Source organism: Colius striatus, chromosome 1, assembly GCF_028858725.1.
Source record: "Colius striatus isolate bColStr4 chromosome 1, bColStr4.1.hap1, whole genome shotgun sequence".
Lineage (NCBI taxonomy): Eukaryota > Metazoa > Chordata > Aves > Coliiformes > Coliidae > Colius > Colius striatus.
In genome coordinates this window covers 69,543,407-69,560,825 of record NC_084759.1, presented here as the reverse complement: position 1 = coordinate 69,560,825, position 17,419 = coordinate 69,543,407, and the positions used below count along the sequence as shown (strand labels likewise).

Here is a 17,419-nt window from a genome sequence, read left to right as displayed (position 1 = left end):
GCGGAGGGGGGAAGTTGCCGCCGGGCGCTCGCCGACCTTGGGAAAGGGGAGAGAAATGTACAAACAAAACAAAACGAAAAATAAGAAATAACAAAAAGGAGAGAAGGTGGCGAGGTGGCCTGGAGCGCCCTGCGGGTGAGGAGGAGGAGAAGGCGCGGCGGGGGACGGAGCGAGGGGAAGGGGGAAGGTGGTCAGAGCGCCGGTCCGTGTGGGGTCACACACACACACGCCGGCCGCGGGCACCCGGAGCGGGATGTGGGGGCTGGGCCGCAGCGTGTCAGAGCCCCAAGGCCTCGGCGTGCTTCCGGGCCTTCAGCCGCAGATCGGCGATGCTGGAGTTCTTGCTGTTGCTCTTGGCGGCGGCTGCCACCACGGCGGCGGCGGAGGCGGACTCGGCCAGGGAAGCGATGGGCAGCCCGAACGGCGGCGGCGGGAACATCAGGTAGGGCGCGTGGGCCGCCAGGTGCGGGTGCAGGTGCGGGTGCGCGTGGGCCACGCCCTCCAGCTGCAGCTGCGCCTGGACCTGCGGCGGGACACGCGGCGTCAGACGCGCACGCGGACCCGCAACCGCCGCCGGCTCCCCCGCCCTCCTCACCCTCAGCCTCTCCCGCCCCGCCCGGCGCCCCTCCGCGCTTAAGCAGAGCCCCAGAGACTTGCCTGACAGCCCCCTCCCCCCCATTAAACAAAATAAGAATGCAGCCCAACGCACGCGCGCCAACGTGTGCTAAATAGCTGTATTTTTGCAGATAATTTTTTTCTTTTTCAGAGGTGTATTTACTTATACCTCGCTAAAAAAAAAATAAAATAAAATAAATGTTTAAAGCCCTCTTTGGCCACGGGTCCCTTATATCCCGGGGTCGGTGTTTGCTTTGGAGCTTTCTCGACCTACACAAACACGTTGGGTTGACTGAGAGATTTCAGCTCCTGGTAGGTTCGGAGGAGAGTTTATTTATGTATTTAATTATTTTGGTCCAAATATGTCTTTTAAAAATCAATACAATTAATCTGTCAGCTCCACGTGTCTCCAAGACGGAGAAGGTGGTGGAGGGTCCCTTTGGGCTGGGGGGTGAAAAAATCGATTCTCCGATTAATTGACCAAAAAAAAAAAAGGGGGGGGGGGAGCGGGAGTTACTAGTAGGGGTGGCTTAAAGCCAGGACGGAATTTCATCCCCCTCCTCTAGGTTCTCCCCAGCTGCCTTCCCCTGGAGGGGAAAGGACCCGGTACTGCCACGGTCCCGACTGGCCGGCACGGCGGCAGCGCCTCGGGGAGAAGGCTCCCCACCGCCAGGGTAGCCAACTCCATCAGGTCAGGCCTTGACAGCCCGCCCGAGAAGGAGGTGGAGAACGATAGCGCAAGGATCCGCGCTATTTTCCACCTCTCACGGTTTCTCCCACCCTGTGGGAGACCTTCTTTCCGCTGCACTCTCGGGTGCGGACAGAGACCGAAGCCACTTGGGCGCTCGGGAGCCGGCCACTTAGTCCCCGTGAGGTGCGGGCGGGCTTCCCCGGGAGCCCCCTAGTCTTCCCTCCCCGTGCCTGGAAGGCGATGCGGCCCCGGGAGGCCATCCTGCCTTTGGCACATCTGGAGGTGGCCCTGGGACCGTGTGCCAGCCCCTCGCACCACGGCGCGGGGGGCCCTGAGCACCGGCGGCACCTCCCGGGGCCGTGGGACCCCCCGCTTGGCCCCCTCCCTGGGCTCGGTGCACGCAGAGCTCCCGGCAGCCGGTCGTGGGCTCCTTCACGAAGTTTTACAGCCTGTTTTTAATACGTGCCAACTTCTATATAAATGGCACTTGTAAACGTGTACGGCTTCCTCCCGTGCGAACGAAAGGGGGTCGGGGCTTGCCGGGGAAAGGAAAATAAAACCGGAGCTAACTACCTGTTGGAAAGGCATCCTCAGGGCTCCCATATTCACATACGGGGCCACTCTGCAGGCGTCTAAATGGCTGGCGGTTCCCAGGATCACACCTGTGGGGAGAGACAGGGCCGAGTGAGCACCAAAGGCGCCCCGGGGGCTCCGCAGCAGCAGCCACCCGCACCCTTTACCCACCTTTGTGCATCTGATTTTCCTGCTTTCGGCACTTTGCTCTCCTGTTCTGGAACCAGACCTGTGAAAAGAAAATGACAAAAAAAAAAAAGAAAAAGAAAAAAAAAAAGAAAAGGTGGTAGACAAGGTAGCTGCTAAAAGAGGCTTATCTCGGGACCTAGGGATGGAGGGGAGAGGCGAGGAACTCCACACAATTTTGCTGAGGTCTTTCCTCGGGAGCGGCCGAGGGAGAGAGCTCAGCCCTAGTAAGCCCCTCTTTGTGCTTCCGTGAGTCTGGGGAGGGGGAGCCCTTCTCTTTGCTGTGATTTCTCAGCAGGGAGCTGAACCTAGGAGATGAGAAACGCTCTCGCAGCCGGAGAGACCGGGAGCCGGCCCCTCTGCACTGAGTCTCCGAGGTCTCCGTGCCACGGGCAGGCGGTGGCCGTCCTTGTGCCACCCTTCTCGGGGAAGGGACGGCTCCCCGAAACACTTAAAATACGCCCACACGCAGGCCGGGGCGGGGGGAGGGGGATTCGCTCTCTTTCCAGTCATCTCTCAAACATCGCACGGACAGCCAGCGTGGGACAGGCCAGACCAGACTCCGGAGCCTGGTCCCTAAGCGACCGTCTAGGGGCCGTCTGTTCGCTCTCGAGCCTGTTTTGGAAACCATGAGGGTGCAAGATACTGAACTTGCACAAAAAGGTGCTGAATCATTCTCAAAAGCTCAAAGAAAACAAAACTCGCTTCTGTAGACCACTGGACAGATAAGAACAACATCTTTACAGGCTGTAATGCACAGAAATGCCTTTAATCCAATAATCCTGCCCCAATTCCAGCCGTTCTGACTCAAACAAGCGCAAAAGTTACAGTTGCCGCTGCGCCTCCCCTGCCTCTTTTCCAGGGGCTCTTCAGACCTTAATTGCTTTCCCCTTTCCGAGGGGCTTGCTTTAGTACCTCTCCCCAAAGGATCGACATAGGTGTGGACTGAAATATTTCACGCACCCTTGCCCTTGCACCGAAACCTACCCAATGCGGGCAAACATTGACTTTCACCGCTGATAAAAGCTTGTAGCTAAGTAAACACCTACACGCTTTGATGTTCTTGCACTTGCCAAGAGATCATACGGTTAATTAATACTAACTGCACTTCCTACATCAAATTTTCCCTTCAAGCTTTCTTCAATTGCCTTAATGATGGTCATTTACAACGGAGTAATTAGTGCAAAGAAAGGCTTCCAAAGGCATTAATTACATCGGATACCTCAGTGATTTTCTGAAGTAAGAATTGGCCTTCCTTGATTTGGAGGATGGTTTTCCTGCCTAGGACGGACGGGTGGTGTGTTGGTCTGTCTGCCCGCCCTCCCGTCCACGGTTCTCCGCTAGCGCAGCCCTCCCAGCACCAACCGGGCATCGCTGCCCTGAAACGCACAGCACGGCACCAGCTTCTTTCTCCATACGAGCGGTATGCAAATACCAACGACATGTGATGCTTTTCCTTTCAACCGGCCCGGCAGAGATTAATATTTTTTTTTTTTTTTTTCAGGGATCAGCATGCAAAATATTATCGTGTTATAGCGACTTTTTTTAAAGTTATAAATCTTTGCAGGAAAGCTTCTTGTGTATGTTCTCACCGCACCTTCCCTCACACACACACGGCCTCCACACCCCCTCAACTGAGTATAAATTGTCACGAGGAATTTAAGCAGCGTTTAAACAACTTCTCTTGCAAATCAGAACATCTTTCAAACAGAAATGATATTTAAATCTGGAAAACGAAGTGCCCTTTCCCTTTAGCTATGAAAAAATAAGGTTATGAGGAATAAAAGTGATGAATTAGCCACTGCGTTAAGCGATAATAAATCAGGCTTGGTGTGATTCACGATCAATTCCAATTAGTCATGAATATGCTAAGTAAAGCACAGTACACTGTTTTAGACAGTTATTTCTTCATTAAGGATCACTCAGTGATTTCTTTCACAAATGCTCTAATCTGATTTCCTTTTGATTTCCATTAGAGACAGTGAATAATGACATTTAATTTAGCCCTGCACCATAAACCCAAAGATATTTGTTGTAATTGAATTACTGCCTGCTCCTCACTATGGTCTCATAACTTTCAATTATAACCCTGACAGCTGGGTGATATGAGTTTCCAGTACAACACTAAAAATAAAAGGTTAATAAGGACTAGCTACCATAGGAGCTTCAATTTATTTACAGCAAATTTCCACACTAAATTGAAACTATATCCTTTAACAGCAAGGGACAAGTGGTTCAGATAGGAATTAGAGAGCAACTCTGAAGGTATGAAAACAAACAAACAAACAAACAAAAAAAAGCCAAAACACCATTCCCTATTCCCCTTTTTTTTTTTTCTACTTCCCTTTGCTGATGGATATCAAGCTTTTTACTTATTTCCTAATGAATTATCTCTTTCCCCTCTTTTCTCTCTCAATAGTTCACTTATAGTTTTATTTTGTCTAGGCAAAGCACTTCTGTAAGATGACTAAATTTGGGGTTTTATCTCTCATATTCTCCACCTGATTCAGTATCTATCTCTTTTTTTTTTTTTTTTGGTGTGCTCTTTTAAGATCTATAAGCACTTGAAGCACCAATTTTCTTGTAACTATGAACATCCTGTTAAGGTGCTGCTCAGTAATAAAGTACTTGAAAGAAAGAGTGCAGAATTCAATTACAAGTAATTTATTTTTATAGAAACAGTACATCAAGGCCTTGGAAAGATATTACAGAGCCCAAGTAAGAAGATCTGGGAAGATGACATAAGAGTTGATGTCCCCTTCAGCAAAAGTTTAATCTTTTCATTAATTTATATGGTGTGGTTAGATCAATCTTCCAGGAGAAAGTAGGCCAGCAGCACTCTGAACCCCTGTGATATCCCCTGCAAGCTGCCCTTCCTAAGGCATGTGCCCAGCCCCAGCTCTTGCTCAGCTCAGTTTATACTGAGAGAGGCAAGAGGTGAGGGAAAAAAAGAGCCTTTAAAAAAATAAAACAAGAACTAAAGCAACCTAGCTACTTTATCTATTTCGAGAAATGCCTCCAGGAGGCAGTTATTGAAAACCAGATAGTCGCTTACTTGGACAGAAGCTTGCTGAGCTGGCCCAGGAGATGTGCTTGCTTTCCATAGTGTTTAAGGAGAGGGTCAAGGCACCCCCCCCATCCATCCTCAATCTTGGAGCTGTATTTCTTGTCCCACACCTATTCATGCTCACAAGTACCCACATATGGACAGACATACATATGCATCTACATCTCTTATCTCCAGGGTGCGAAGGCCTTTTGTTCAGTGGAGAGGTTGGATTGGTGACTTCTTGGTTTTTTTTTTTTGATTGGCTTGAGTGTCTTATCCCAAACACTGAGTTGCAACCCCAGAAGGAATTTCCTTCAGGTTTCTCGTGCCCTAGGCCTGCTTAGAGAGCCACAGGTAGATCTTATTAATTATTTCTAACTTGGCTTTTTTCACTACGACATCTGGTTTGCGGAAGCATTCCCTAACTGACTGGGAGCAGGGGGTGATTCCCCCATCCCCTCCACATCAAGCCAAAAATCAAATTTTGAAATCATTGATGTGTAACCACACAAACAGACAGCTCTAATGGCCCTAGAACTACAGCAACCCGGACCTATACTCAAGGTTTTGAAGGCTAATTGGTATTTAGCTGTATCTGAAGCGGGAGGTGGAGGGATGGGGAGGGACTCCAGCAGATGGGGTGCCATGCATTCATGGGTTTGCTGCGTGAAGCAGAGCGGGCACCTTTCCCCTGGCTCTGGCTAATCCTGTCCCTCAGCACCCAAACCGTCCAGATTTACTCAGGGCAATTGTTTTCTGGGTTGGTTTGGGGTTGGTTTTTTTTTTCCCTATAACATCTCCATAAAGGAAGGGGAAGAACGTCAGGGTTAAGGGAAAGTTAAATGGCACGTTTGCAAGGAAAAGAATAAAACGTTTTAAAAAAATTGCAAGTTGCCTTGTTACTAGAGACTCATCACCATCATCACCATCCCACACACACACTCCAGGAAAGAAAAAAGAAATCAAATAAACCGCCTTCCTAGGAAATACAAAGCACGGGCAGACACTCCCAGAGCAGAATTAGTGTTTGGCAGGACAGGTACAGCGGAGGCGCAAACAGCTTCCCCACCACACGTGTCAACTCTGCCGTCACCTCTCCGCTTTGGATGAAGCAGGGCACTGTGCTAGGATCCGCTGGCAGTTAGGAAGTGAGGTGAAGACGTTTCCAGGAACAGAGCCTTTCTCTTACCTGAACCCTAGCTTCAGACAGTCCCAGCCTCTGGCTTAGTTCCTCCCTCATGAAGGCATCCGGATAGTGAGTCTCATCAAAAAGTCTTTCCAGCTCATTCAGCTGCTCTAGTGTGAAATTGGTTCTGCTTCTCCTTTGTTTGAGCTTGGTCTGTCCATCTTCATCTTCTGATTTCACATCTTCCCTCTTGTCTTTGCACTCGTAGATCCCTGCCGGGAGGGGGAAGGGGAAAACGACACTAAGCCTTCTCTCGCACCTCTCCGAAGTTTCTCTCCGAAGCACACGGGGAGTTCCCCCCTCCCCTCTCTTCGTCCCAAAACTCAGCGCAACCTGTGGGGGCAACCGACGGGCGGGAGTGGTGTCCCCGGGCCGGTCCCAGCAGGCCGGAGGGACGAGTGGAGCTGGGGCCGGGCCGGGGGGCAACCGGGTCGGGCTGAGGGAGGGAGAGAGGGAGCCGCGCTGCCTTGCCCCGATGATGCCACATTAAAAAAAAAAAACGCTAAACCAACCCGAACAACTCTCTATATAAAAATAGACTAATTTTCCCCCTCAGGATTAGGAAGAAGTCGTGCCGCCTGTTGTCATGGGCAGTTCGGGAAAGGAACTAGTAGCTTGTCCCCCGCTACCTCCGAGAGAAGAGACGGGGGAAGGGGATTTCTCTGTTGCTGCTTTTTCCCAAAGTAAAGAGGGTTATGCAAGAAGCTCCCCAAGGCTGTCATGATGAAACCACGGTGAAAATATTTCCCTCGTAAAATAAACTTTCCACGGGCCTGGGCCAGAGACTGTCCGTCCTTCTTCCCCTTATCACCCCTTCTCCCCCCAAAATACCTGCCTGCCGGTCGAAACCCCGGGACGGAGGGCCTACACGGCCCGGCGCGGAGGAACAGACTCAAGGGCTATGGGTGCCCCTCAGTCCCTCCAAAACAGCACACACGCCTTCTGCCTCCTCAGCCCTCATGGAGCCCGAGAGGGCTCGGCGTGAGCTTGCGACCGGAGGCAGCCGCTGTGCGTGCTTGTGCCGGGCAGAGGGGAGGAGGCCTGGGGGACAGTGGGGGAAACAGTTGCCCTTTTTTTGTCTTGGAGGGGCTGGGGAAGAGGATTTCTTTTGCTTTAGCAAACTGTTTTTCTTTCTTCGCCCGCGCCCGCCTCCTTTTCCTTAACGCTAGGCAGCCTAACGCAGCCGGCCCCTTTTTAAATCCGACTAACGAAAAGAGGAGAGGTGCTGGAACAGGGGGCACCACTGGAGGCTGAACCGCTTCCCTGGGCCCCCATGCCCCACTGGGCAGCCCCGCCGGCGCACATTCATCCCGAGCACCGGCGGAGTCCCGGGACAAGACTGCTCCGGCTGCCTCCTTTGTCCTGCTTCATCTTCTGGGCTGTATGGAGCTGATCTGGGGGGAAGCCACAGCTGCAGATGATCCCGAATTACTTCTATTTCCCCTCACCAAATACACGCGAATTATATACGTGTGTGTGTATATACATGTACGTATACACACACAAAAGAGCTTGTGCACGTATATGTTAACCTATATACTTCGGGGCATCCCAAAACGCAAATGACTAACTGCACATCGTAAGTTAATTGAACGTAATAAAACGTTCTGAACTATATCTGTGCTTTAGGCAAGGCGGGGGCCCAAACCTAAGCGCTCGTTTTCACTTCGGAAATGGAAACTGTCCACGGCCGTAACTGCTTCTCCGAGCTCCCCGTTTCCAACTCCGGGATAGATATAGGCTGCACAAAACTTTGGGAAGGATCTGGCTTCCGGAAAGGTGTATTCACTGGACGATTTTAATGGCATTTTGTTCGTATTTGTCCTGTAAGCGGAACCCCTCTGAAAAGACGAGGGTGCTAACACAGCCGATGCCTAGAGAAAAAGCCGCGATCAAAAGCTCTCTCCTTTCGGAGATCCAAGGCTACAGCCTGTCCGTCATAGGTATAAAATATTAACTAGCACATCGGTGGGACTGAAATCACACGCCAGAATCAGTTGAAATTAGATTGAAACCTGGCATGAATTTAAGCTGTCACAAGCAGCTCAGCTCTTTCCAACTCCTCCCTTTCCATCCCTACCCCCAGCCCCTCTCTATAGATTAGATTAGCCAAATATACAAGCCAGAATTTCGATGCATGAGGAAAACGGAGAGTAGCAAGGATTTTTTTTTTCCCTGTTGCTTCACATTATTTTTGCATAGGGGTTTTTTTTTTCCCCCCTGGAGCATTTTTTTCCCCCAGGACCATCTCCTTCGCGAATGATTCCTCAAAACCGAACCCTCTTGTTTTGCAATCTCTCAACTAGTGAAGGAAATCAGCAGTGCTGAGTAGTATTGGCTTGTCCAGAAATACGGGTGATTGTACCTGATACTTCTGTTTGGGGAGGGGGTGGAAGAGAGGAGGATATTAAATAAGCGTTCGGGCTGTAAATTAAATTGCCTTTTCGCCCAATGTTATATTAAATAAGATCAAACAGTAGGAAACAGCTGAAAGACTGGTTGTTGTTCCCCAACCTATTAACCAGTTTTTATTACCCCAAGATGGCCAGTAGCTCCCCAGGCAGGTCTACCTGTCTAACTTGCCTAGAGACACTTTCTCAACTTTCTGACCACCACCACCCCACAGCCCCCGCTCTTTATATTCTCTCCTTCTTCTGACAACCTGTGCGGGATTTTTAGCTTGTTCCATTTTAAATTGATTTTAATTTAAATTTCTTTCCTCTAAGAGAAGGAATGATGCTTTACCCCTTGGCCAGCGGTCTCCTCAGCCCAGGAGGCGACGGTGCTGCCCTGGCCCAGCTGAGAAGGGCAGGCGGGGGGCCGAGGGACCAGGCGGCAAGGGCCGGCCGGTGCCTCTCTCCGCAAGGATGACGCTCCGTCTCACCCGGGCCTGGGCAGGCTCCTCTCCTCCTCGCCGGCCGGATCCCCTGACTAAGTAAGACAGGCTACCCGACACAAGCCCAAATGTCCGGGGAGTGCCCTCTCCATATCCATCTCTCTCTCAGAAGAAGCACAAGCAGCATCCTGACGGCCCGGAAGCAGGAAGAACAGGTCTCTTAAGGCATTAAAACTCCCCGGACAAGGTTTCCTCGTACAAAAATACACAGATAGACAAAAAATGTCTGCGCTGCGTCCTCCCCTGCCCCTTTCTCCCGGGCGAGTGAACGCCTAAAGCACCGGATCGATTTCGGATGTGAACGGGGGCTGGAGGAGGGGGGTGGGCGGGGAGGACCGAAGTTGCCACTTATTTTTCACGGCTATGTTCACGTTATGCATGCAGGCATATGTGTTTCCAAACCTATATTCCCGCCGCTGCGGGAGGCAGGCGGCCGGAGGAGGGAGGCAGGATGGCGGGAGGCGAGTCTGCTCACCCCGCCGGGGCCGGGGCCGGAGCCGGAGCCGGGGCCGGAGCCAGGGCCGCAGTGGCTGGTTCTCCCCCCGCTGTGGAGCACCGGGGGCGGCTGGGGAGGAGGGGGCCGGGGCTGCCGGCGAGGGGCACGGGGCAGAAGACAGCCAGCCCCGCTCTTACCTTCCGCCGTCCTGCCCGTGCTGAACTCCTTCAGTTTGTCCTTGTCGCTCTCTACGTGGTCTTTGAAAAGATGCACCGGGCAATGGTTGCTGCTCTCGGTCATGTCCTGCAGGTTAGAGTCAGAGTTTCCAAGCTCCCTAGAGCGAGCCAACCCACTCTCCAAAACTTCCCTATACGTGATCGTCTCCTTCTTGTTGCTGCTGCCACTGCCGCTGCTGGTCTCTTTGCTTTTCTGGTCAAAAGATTTGGATACAAAAGCCGTAAGTTCTTCCATGGCTGCCCGGTGATCTTATCCACAGAGATCCACTTGTTTTCAGTCGGAGATGTGGCCGTCCTCCGCACGCTGTTTTTGCACGTAGAAGATGGGCTGTATAGGGTTAGATCACTCCTGCTGTTATTTATGCCTTTCAATTTGAGATCACACTATTTATACATGGCTACCTCAGCCCAACCCCCAGCTCTCCCTGTCTCCAGCAATTACTGACTGCTCCATAGTCGCAGGCGGACTCCCAGCAGCTATCTCCCCCACCTCAGTCCAGCAATTGGCTTTCTTTTCATTTCATCACTCTTTGGCATCTTTGCACCTTGATTTAGGGAGGTAAAGAGGCAAAAGCGAAAAAGAGAGGGAGAGAGAGGGGGAGCGAGAGGAATAAAAGGGGGGGGGAGAGGAAAACGGGAAAACAGGTATATGTATTCTGTAAATGGGTTGCAGAAATGAAAGTCGAGGAAGACTTAATTGATGGTAAGGACATCCCGTGCGTGGCAACACTGCGAGTAAAAACGGACCCTCAGCTAATCAAATAACTGGGCTCCTGAAATTAAATGTATCGCTGTCAAGAGGAAAAGAAAATGAGGGTTCAATAAAAAAAGGTAATTAATAAAAAGCCGGAGATGTGCATTTGTTGTAATTATTGGAAATTCTACCTGATTTGCTATTTAGCTAATTTCGCTTAACTTAATGGTCAAAATAATCGGCGAAGCAAAAATGCGGGTTTAAAAGCGTTGCCTGTTGTGGCGGGTGGGTGGGCGTGTGGGTGCACGAAAAGGGGACGCGTTTTGCAGTTAAACAAGTCGCGAGGTGTCTCGGCGATCCGTTTCGGTGTGTTTGGAGGATTTGGAGAGGGTCGCTTGGCTGAGGGAGGGAAGTTATCCATAGGTTGGGGGACTCTCCAGATGCATGCAAACGTTGCAGGATCTGTTTTCTTATTTACTGTTATTATATTATATGAAGATATTGCCGGGGAAATTTAAAATCTAAACTGTTTCTTTGGGTGTAGAGCAGTCCTGCTGCCTGCAACAGGGGGGTAATTTGTTAACACGAGAGTTTGTACACGACAAATAGAGCATTAAATCGTGGGGAGTGGGATTCTTTTTTCTTTTTCTTTTTTTTTTTTCCCCGAACGAAACGCGTCCTGCCGGATTTAAGATAGGACTGGCAATAATTTCTCCACCTTGTTCTTGGTAGACTGTTGTTATTTTTGTTGCACTCCGGGAATTATTATTATTATTATTATTCTGTGCGCTTGAATAGCTACCTGCAATTCATCTCCAGATATCAGCACCGGCATTTCCAGCGCCTTCCCGCACCGCTTGATCCACAAGCGGAGCCGATTTCCCAGCTATTTATCTCTTATTTCTCCTTTCTTCGGGCTTTAACGCAAAAGGTTATTTGGTTATTTGGAGGAATTTTGTCTTCTGGTCATTTGCCTTTTTCCGTGCTTCTCATTCCCTCATCTCCCTCGAGTCCGAGATACTCATAGCCCATCCTCACGCCACCCTCCGCTCCGAATCGCCACCGAAGGAGGCTCCTTGCTAGAGCAAGGGGCTATTGTTTCTTTGCCAGGGGAGCATGGGACTGCTCTGAAAATGAGCAGATTGTGAAAAACTTAAAAATATGTTTAATTAATCCAAAGGTTCCCCAGAACCAGAGTTAACACCTCCACAGGAGGAGGGGGAAAAAATAATAATCGAGGAAGCAATTAATAAAAGGCTCTAAAAAAATAAAAATCAATCTCCCCCTGCGGGAATTTAAAATGATTATCCAGGGGACAAGGATTGATCATTTGATCTCGGCACTGCGGATATCCCTGACATTTATTATATCGTTGTGTCTCGGTGGCATCCTTCCTCCGGAGTTCATTGAACAAGGGAGGGAGCCGGGGAAGCCTTACAACTTCCCAAACAGGTCTTGTCATCGCACACGCCAATCAAATCCCAGGCTCTAATGTATATCACACGGCACCACATAAATAATAAAGGCAGCCGATAGACGTGGAAGTAACGTATGGCTAAGCAAAGATGCCTCTCTAGCGCAGTCCGCATGGGATTGTCGCACAGGCTGGTGGCGCGGAGCGAGGATGTCACGAACACACACACGCAGGGACACAGACATCCGCTGCCGCGGGGGGAGGCTCCGCGGGGCTGCGCCGGGGACGAGCCGCCGCCGGGAAAACTTTCCCCAGCCCTCTTCTCGGTCGGCACCGACACCCGCCCCCCCCCCTACGGCCACCGTCCCCAACCTTCCTCGCGGCAAACAGCAAATAAAGATCAATACTGACTTAACTCAGCTTCCCCAGCCCCGGTGCTCTTCGGCTTCCCCCGAGCTGCCGGAGTTTGAACCCCCTCCTCCGGATCCTCCCCTCGCCGTTTTACGCCCCTTCGCCCCCGTTCCGCTCTCCTCCCCGCGGCTTCCCCCCGCGCCCAGCTCCACTCCCGCAGTCCATGCTTCTCCCGGAGACCCCCCCGGGCTCCGCTTGCCACCTCCGGGGCTCCTGCAAATCTAAGCCCCTTTAAAACAGGGGTAAAAAAATACCCTGTTTCCTCCTTCACTCTTTCCCTCCCCGCTTCCCGGTGGGAAAGCAAATTGTCCCCCGGCTCCCGCAGCCCACTGGTCTCAGTTCGACCTGGGGCAGCCACCAGGCGCGCGAATGACCCGGCAATCCGCGGCCCACCGCCATTCGCCATCCTCGACGGCGGGGGGAGGCGACCGGGTGCGGCAACAGGGAGCTCTGCAGAAGAGAGGAACTTGCCTCAGACTCGTTCCGAAACCGAGAAGAGAAACAAAGCACCGGAAAGGGGAAAAAAAAAAAAAAAGGAAAAAAAGCAAGCACGGGGAGGGGGATAAAAATAAAAAAGAAGCGGTGCAAGTAGCACCCCCCCGGGGATCCGACCGTCGCCCCACGTCACGGACCCCCGCGCTGGTGGGCAGTGGAGAGCGCGAAGGCGCGGGCAGCCCCGCAGGCGCGTACGGCCTCACTGTACGCTCAACGCAGCGCGGAGCTTTGCGCGGGATGATGGGCCCATCCCGTCCTATCCCAATGGGGCGGTGGGGAGCGGAGGGAGGCGGGGAGCATCCTAGACCCCCTCCCTGCCTCGCAGTCCGTGGCCGTGAGGGCACTTAGGTCACGGTGATGTGAGTGTGGGCAAAAGTGAGGGGCACTTTGGACCCAGCAACAAACTTTGACTGCGGGTTCAGAGGGAAATTAAGCGTATTACTGGTTCTGATAACGGGCTGGGGAGGAGGGATGGAGGGAAGGATGGATAGAGGGAGGGGGAGAGAGTGAGGGAAGGAGTTCCCATTCCCTTGCAGGCACAAAGCTCCTGGAACCTTGTCGCAAAACGAAGAAGTCACCAGCGCCCCTCAGAACTGTCCCGGCTCAACTCGGCACCCCGGGAACCCTTTTGCCGCGGCACAAACCGTTTCAGTCTCCCTGGCACCCCACTAGCCTCCAGTTCCTTGCAGGACCGGCCGTCAGCTACATGCTGAGGACTCCCCTGGCAGCATGATCTGCCAGGTCACCCGCTGGGAACTGTACCCCAAAATCCTTCTCCTCTTCCTCTCTCCCCAACTCCCTGGGGCACAAAATAGTAGTCCTTCGCTCTGCTGGGAGTCCTAACATGACAAAAGGGGGCTCTCCCGTCCGTTCCACTCCTTTTTCTTTCTCCTTTTCTCGCCTATCCCACCGCCGGCACTACGGGACTGAGTCCCCTCCTCAGACCCGAACCCGCCCCCGGGCCGCCCCCTCTCCGCCTGCCGCTCTCCGCAGCCCCCGAGGCCCCAAGGTCCGGGAGGGGCGCTGGCAGTGGGGGCGCGGGGGGGGTGTGGAGGGTGTCAGGGGGACCTGGGGGGTGCAGCCAGGCGCCAGTGTCCGGCCCCAGGTGCTCAAAACCCGGCGGAGCAGGCAGGGAGGGAGCGGGACATGAGTACGAGGGGACGTTTGAGAGCGGGCAACCTCGCTATGCCAGGGAACGGCCCCGAAGCCGGCACAGCAGAAAAGCGTTTATTTAGCGTGGTATCAATACAGGTGTTAATGTTAATTTTATTTATTTATTTTAAATTCGTATTTAAAAGGGACCTCTCGACCATTGCGGTTTTGCTCCGAGTTAAACGAGAGGAATAATTATGAATGAGTTTAAGCGTAGCATTAGCTTTAAGCATTTCCAAGGCAAAGTATTGGATTTCATATTTATAAGAGGAATTTACATTTGTACATTGACTCATGGTATGACGTAGGGCGAAACCGATTTCCTCTTTCCCTCCCCCCGCTTCAGCTTCTTTTGGTCAAAATAGGGCAAATAAGCAAACAGAAAAATCATCGGTTTAATCCACGCTTTAATAAGGGCTGACCCGAAGAGCAAGATTTTGTTGAGTAGATAACTGAGCCCCCTCTCTTCATCTCCCTCCCTCCTTCTCTCCCTCTCTCTCGTGATTAATTCAGAGACTGTAATCATGGACATTGTACATCAAACCTTTCTGCTCACGCTACAGACTCCTGCAGATTTTTATTGGTTTACATGAAAGCGAGTAAACATATTTCAGAGGATGCCCTTTCAATCTGGCTCCATTTCCACAGCACATAATTCCAAGGACAATTTGTTTTAATAATAAGAATGGATGCAGTGTTAATGGTTTTCAATTTCTGGGTTTTTTTTTAAAAAAACATTAAATATTTATAAGTATCGATCGAGGGATTCAGGATTTTACAGACGTCTTAACACATTTCATAGATGCGATTTTTTTTTTTTAATTTAGAAACCTGCGTCGTATTCTCTTTTATGCTGTTTATTGATTTAAGCAACATCCGTGTCTCAAGTGAGAGACTAATAGATTTTCATTAAAATAGGCTCTCTTAATCCTGATTGTGAATGGATATGATTGATCCATCCAGCACGCTACACATCTATAATATTAATAAAGGACATTATCATGGCAGGACTTGCTTTTCCGTCATCAGGGCGCTTCTCTTTTTTTTTTCCCCCCTTCTTACAACCTTAAAAGATTTATTTGGGAGCCGTAAAATGGCCCACAGGAGGGAAACGCATTGGGAAGAATACATTTTTATATTAGATTTTTTTTTTTAGTAGCTTCAGAGGAAACAGTTTTGTTTTGGGTTTTTTGTTTTGTTTTGGTTTTTTTTAATCTACAAGCCGCCGTGGCAGCATATGGTGAAAATTAAACCGTTTCCCCGCAAATCTAATCTTAAAACATTTATATAGGGTTTTATTTTTAGAAAAACTTTTTTTTTTTTTTTTAAGAAGAGGAAAACAAGCTTGAATGAAAAGTGAAATAAAGAACATTCGAAAGGCTGTAGTTTAAACTAACAATAGACTGATTCCCCGGTTGGGGTTGCTAGGCGGGTATCGTACCTGATGAATATGTCACGGAGTGGTCGGGACAGGAGGGGCTGCAGTAATTAATGGAGTGTGACAGAAATGCTAAGGGCTTAATTGTCTTTATTCCGACTTCTAGCAACGTAACCAAAGGGACACGTTAATTCAATACAAAACCACACCAACTCTGTCTCCTGAACGGGGGTTTATGCAAACACACACTCTCGCAAACAGGCACAACCTTCCTTCTCTGTCCCAAATATTCTTTTTCTTCAAAAAAAAGGAAAGCCTGCGTCTTTCCAGCAACGTTAATTACTCATATATTCATTACAGGGAGCTGAACGAGTTCAAATGCTCATCTCCTTTTACTTCTGTAAAATTAAACATTCACGTGGCGAATTACAACAAGCAATTGCCTTTGTGTGTAATTAATTACAATTTAGTGGAAGAGCATAATGGGCTAGCAGCCCCCTTGATTTCAATAGCCCTGGATAACTCGAGTCAGAATTGGAAGCCTCTCAGAAAAACCGTAGAAAAAGACGGGGGAGAAAAAAGTTCCGAGCTGTGAAGTTTTACTGATTTTAGCGGCGCAAAATACACGCACAGACAATTGTTTGTCTCCTCTGGTAATATGCGAGGGACGCTGCAATTTTGAACTCTGTAATAATGATTAATAAGTCAAAAGGGCATATTTTTCTTTTATGGTATGCAGCGCTCAAGGGAATATTCCGCGTATGTCTTTAAAACGAAGTAGGAATATTTACACACATGCACAGAGTTAGCAACAGCACCAAAGAAAGAAAAAAACCGACGAATATTTCAGTGAACTATTACATTTTTTCAATTATTTCCCAATGAGTATTTCAATGAACTGTTACGTTTTCCCAATTCACAGGGAAGATTTATGGGATTATTAAGATTTCTAGTGGAAATATTATACAGTGGAAGTTTATCGTCTCTCAGGGATTGTACACCATTTGATATCAATTTCCAGATGTTATGATCTTCTTCAGAAAATAATTGAGTATATTAACTTCTTTCCTACAGAAGACTGTTTAGAGGTTTATTTATTTATTTATGTATCCTGGTAAGCGTGCATCTACCTCTCCTTCCCCCTTCCCCCTTTTCCCTACGCAGAATGAAATTGTCGAAACACTGGAGTAAACTTAAATCAGATAATAACTAAACGCTTAAGGGAAGGAATAATTCATTTGCCAGTTTATGACAAGCAGAAGCCCGTGGAATTACCACTATTTTTAAAGAAGAAGAAGGCATAACACGAGAATCCCCTCCTGTCTATTTCGCCGCTCACAGCTGTGGGCAGAGGGGGAGGCTCGATGGCTCTCGGTGGGTGCCAGAGTCCCCGCCGGGTCACGGGGCTGTGCGGGCACTCCTCTCCCTCTAACCCACTCCGTCGCAGCGGCGTCAGCTCCACCGCTACCGCCCGGTGAAAGCGAGTTGGAAACGACACGCGTGTTTTTCAAAGGTCTCTTCGAGATGGTGCTCGCCTCGGCCGGTGGTCGATCTCTGAGTCCCCACAGAGCTGAGGACTGCTCACATGCGTGGGCACTCACGCACACATATCCGTGCACACAGGCGTGCGTACACAGGCACACACGCCCGCACACACGCCCGCACACACACACACACACACACTCACACACATACATAAAAGACCTGAGACACCCCTCCACTCCTTTCCCCCCCCCCCAATCTGGCGAGGCTCAGGGAAGCAGTGAGATGCTCTCCCCCCGCCCCGCCTCCCCTGCCCCTCGGCACGGCCAGCGGCTCCCCTGTCAGATGGGGCGGGATGCTGTCCTACCCGGGGCTGCGTGCGCGCCCGGCTCGGCCCGGCCCGTCGGGGGAGCGCGGCAAGGGGCAGAGGCGTGTTAATGGCAGATTTGCAGCTGTGCCCAGGAGAAGGCTATGCCCCTCGGCGTCTGCCGGCTGCGGGTGGACGAGATATGCCGGCCAGTCCCT

General features: G+C 50.6%; 1 protein-coding gene across 2 annotated transcripts; it reads right to left on the bottom strand.

Annotated features, from left to right (window-relative positions):
- Positions 1-277: 277 nt before the first annotated feature.
- Positions 278-10,103, bottom strand: SHOX (SHOX homeobox). Of its 2 annotated transcripts, none has more exons than XM_061988520.1 (5): positions 9,830-10,103; positions 6,304-6,512; positions 2,051-2,108; positions 1,880-1,968; positions 278-523 (listed from the first exon to the last, which is right to left on the bottom strand). In XM_061988520.1, exons 1-5 carry the CDS (start codon positions 10,101-10,103, stop codon positions 278-280), a joined length of 876 nt encoding a protein of 291 aa, XP_061844504.1. The 2 variants fall into 2 exon arrangements, with proteins under 2 accessions (XP_061844504.1, XP_061844505.1); XM_061988521.1 differs by lacking the exon at positions 278-523 and adding an exon at positions 1,009-1,059.
- Positions 10,104-17,419: the final 7,316 nt, after the last annotated feature.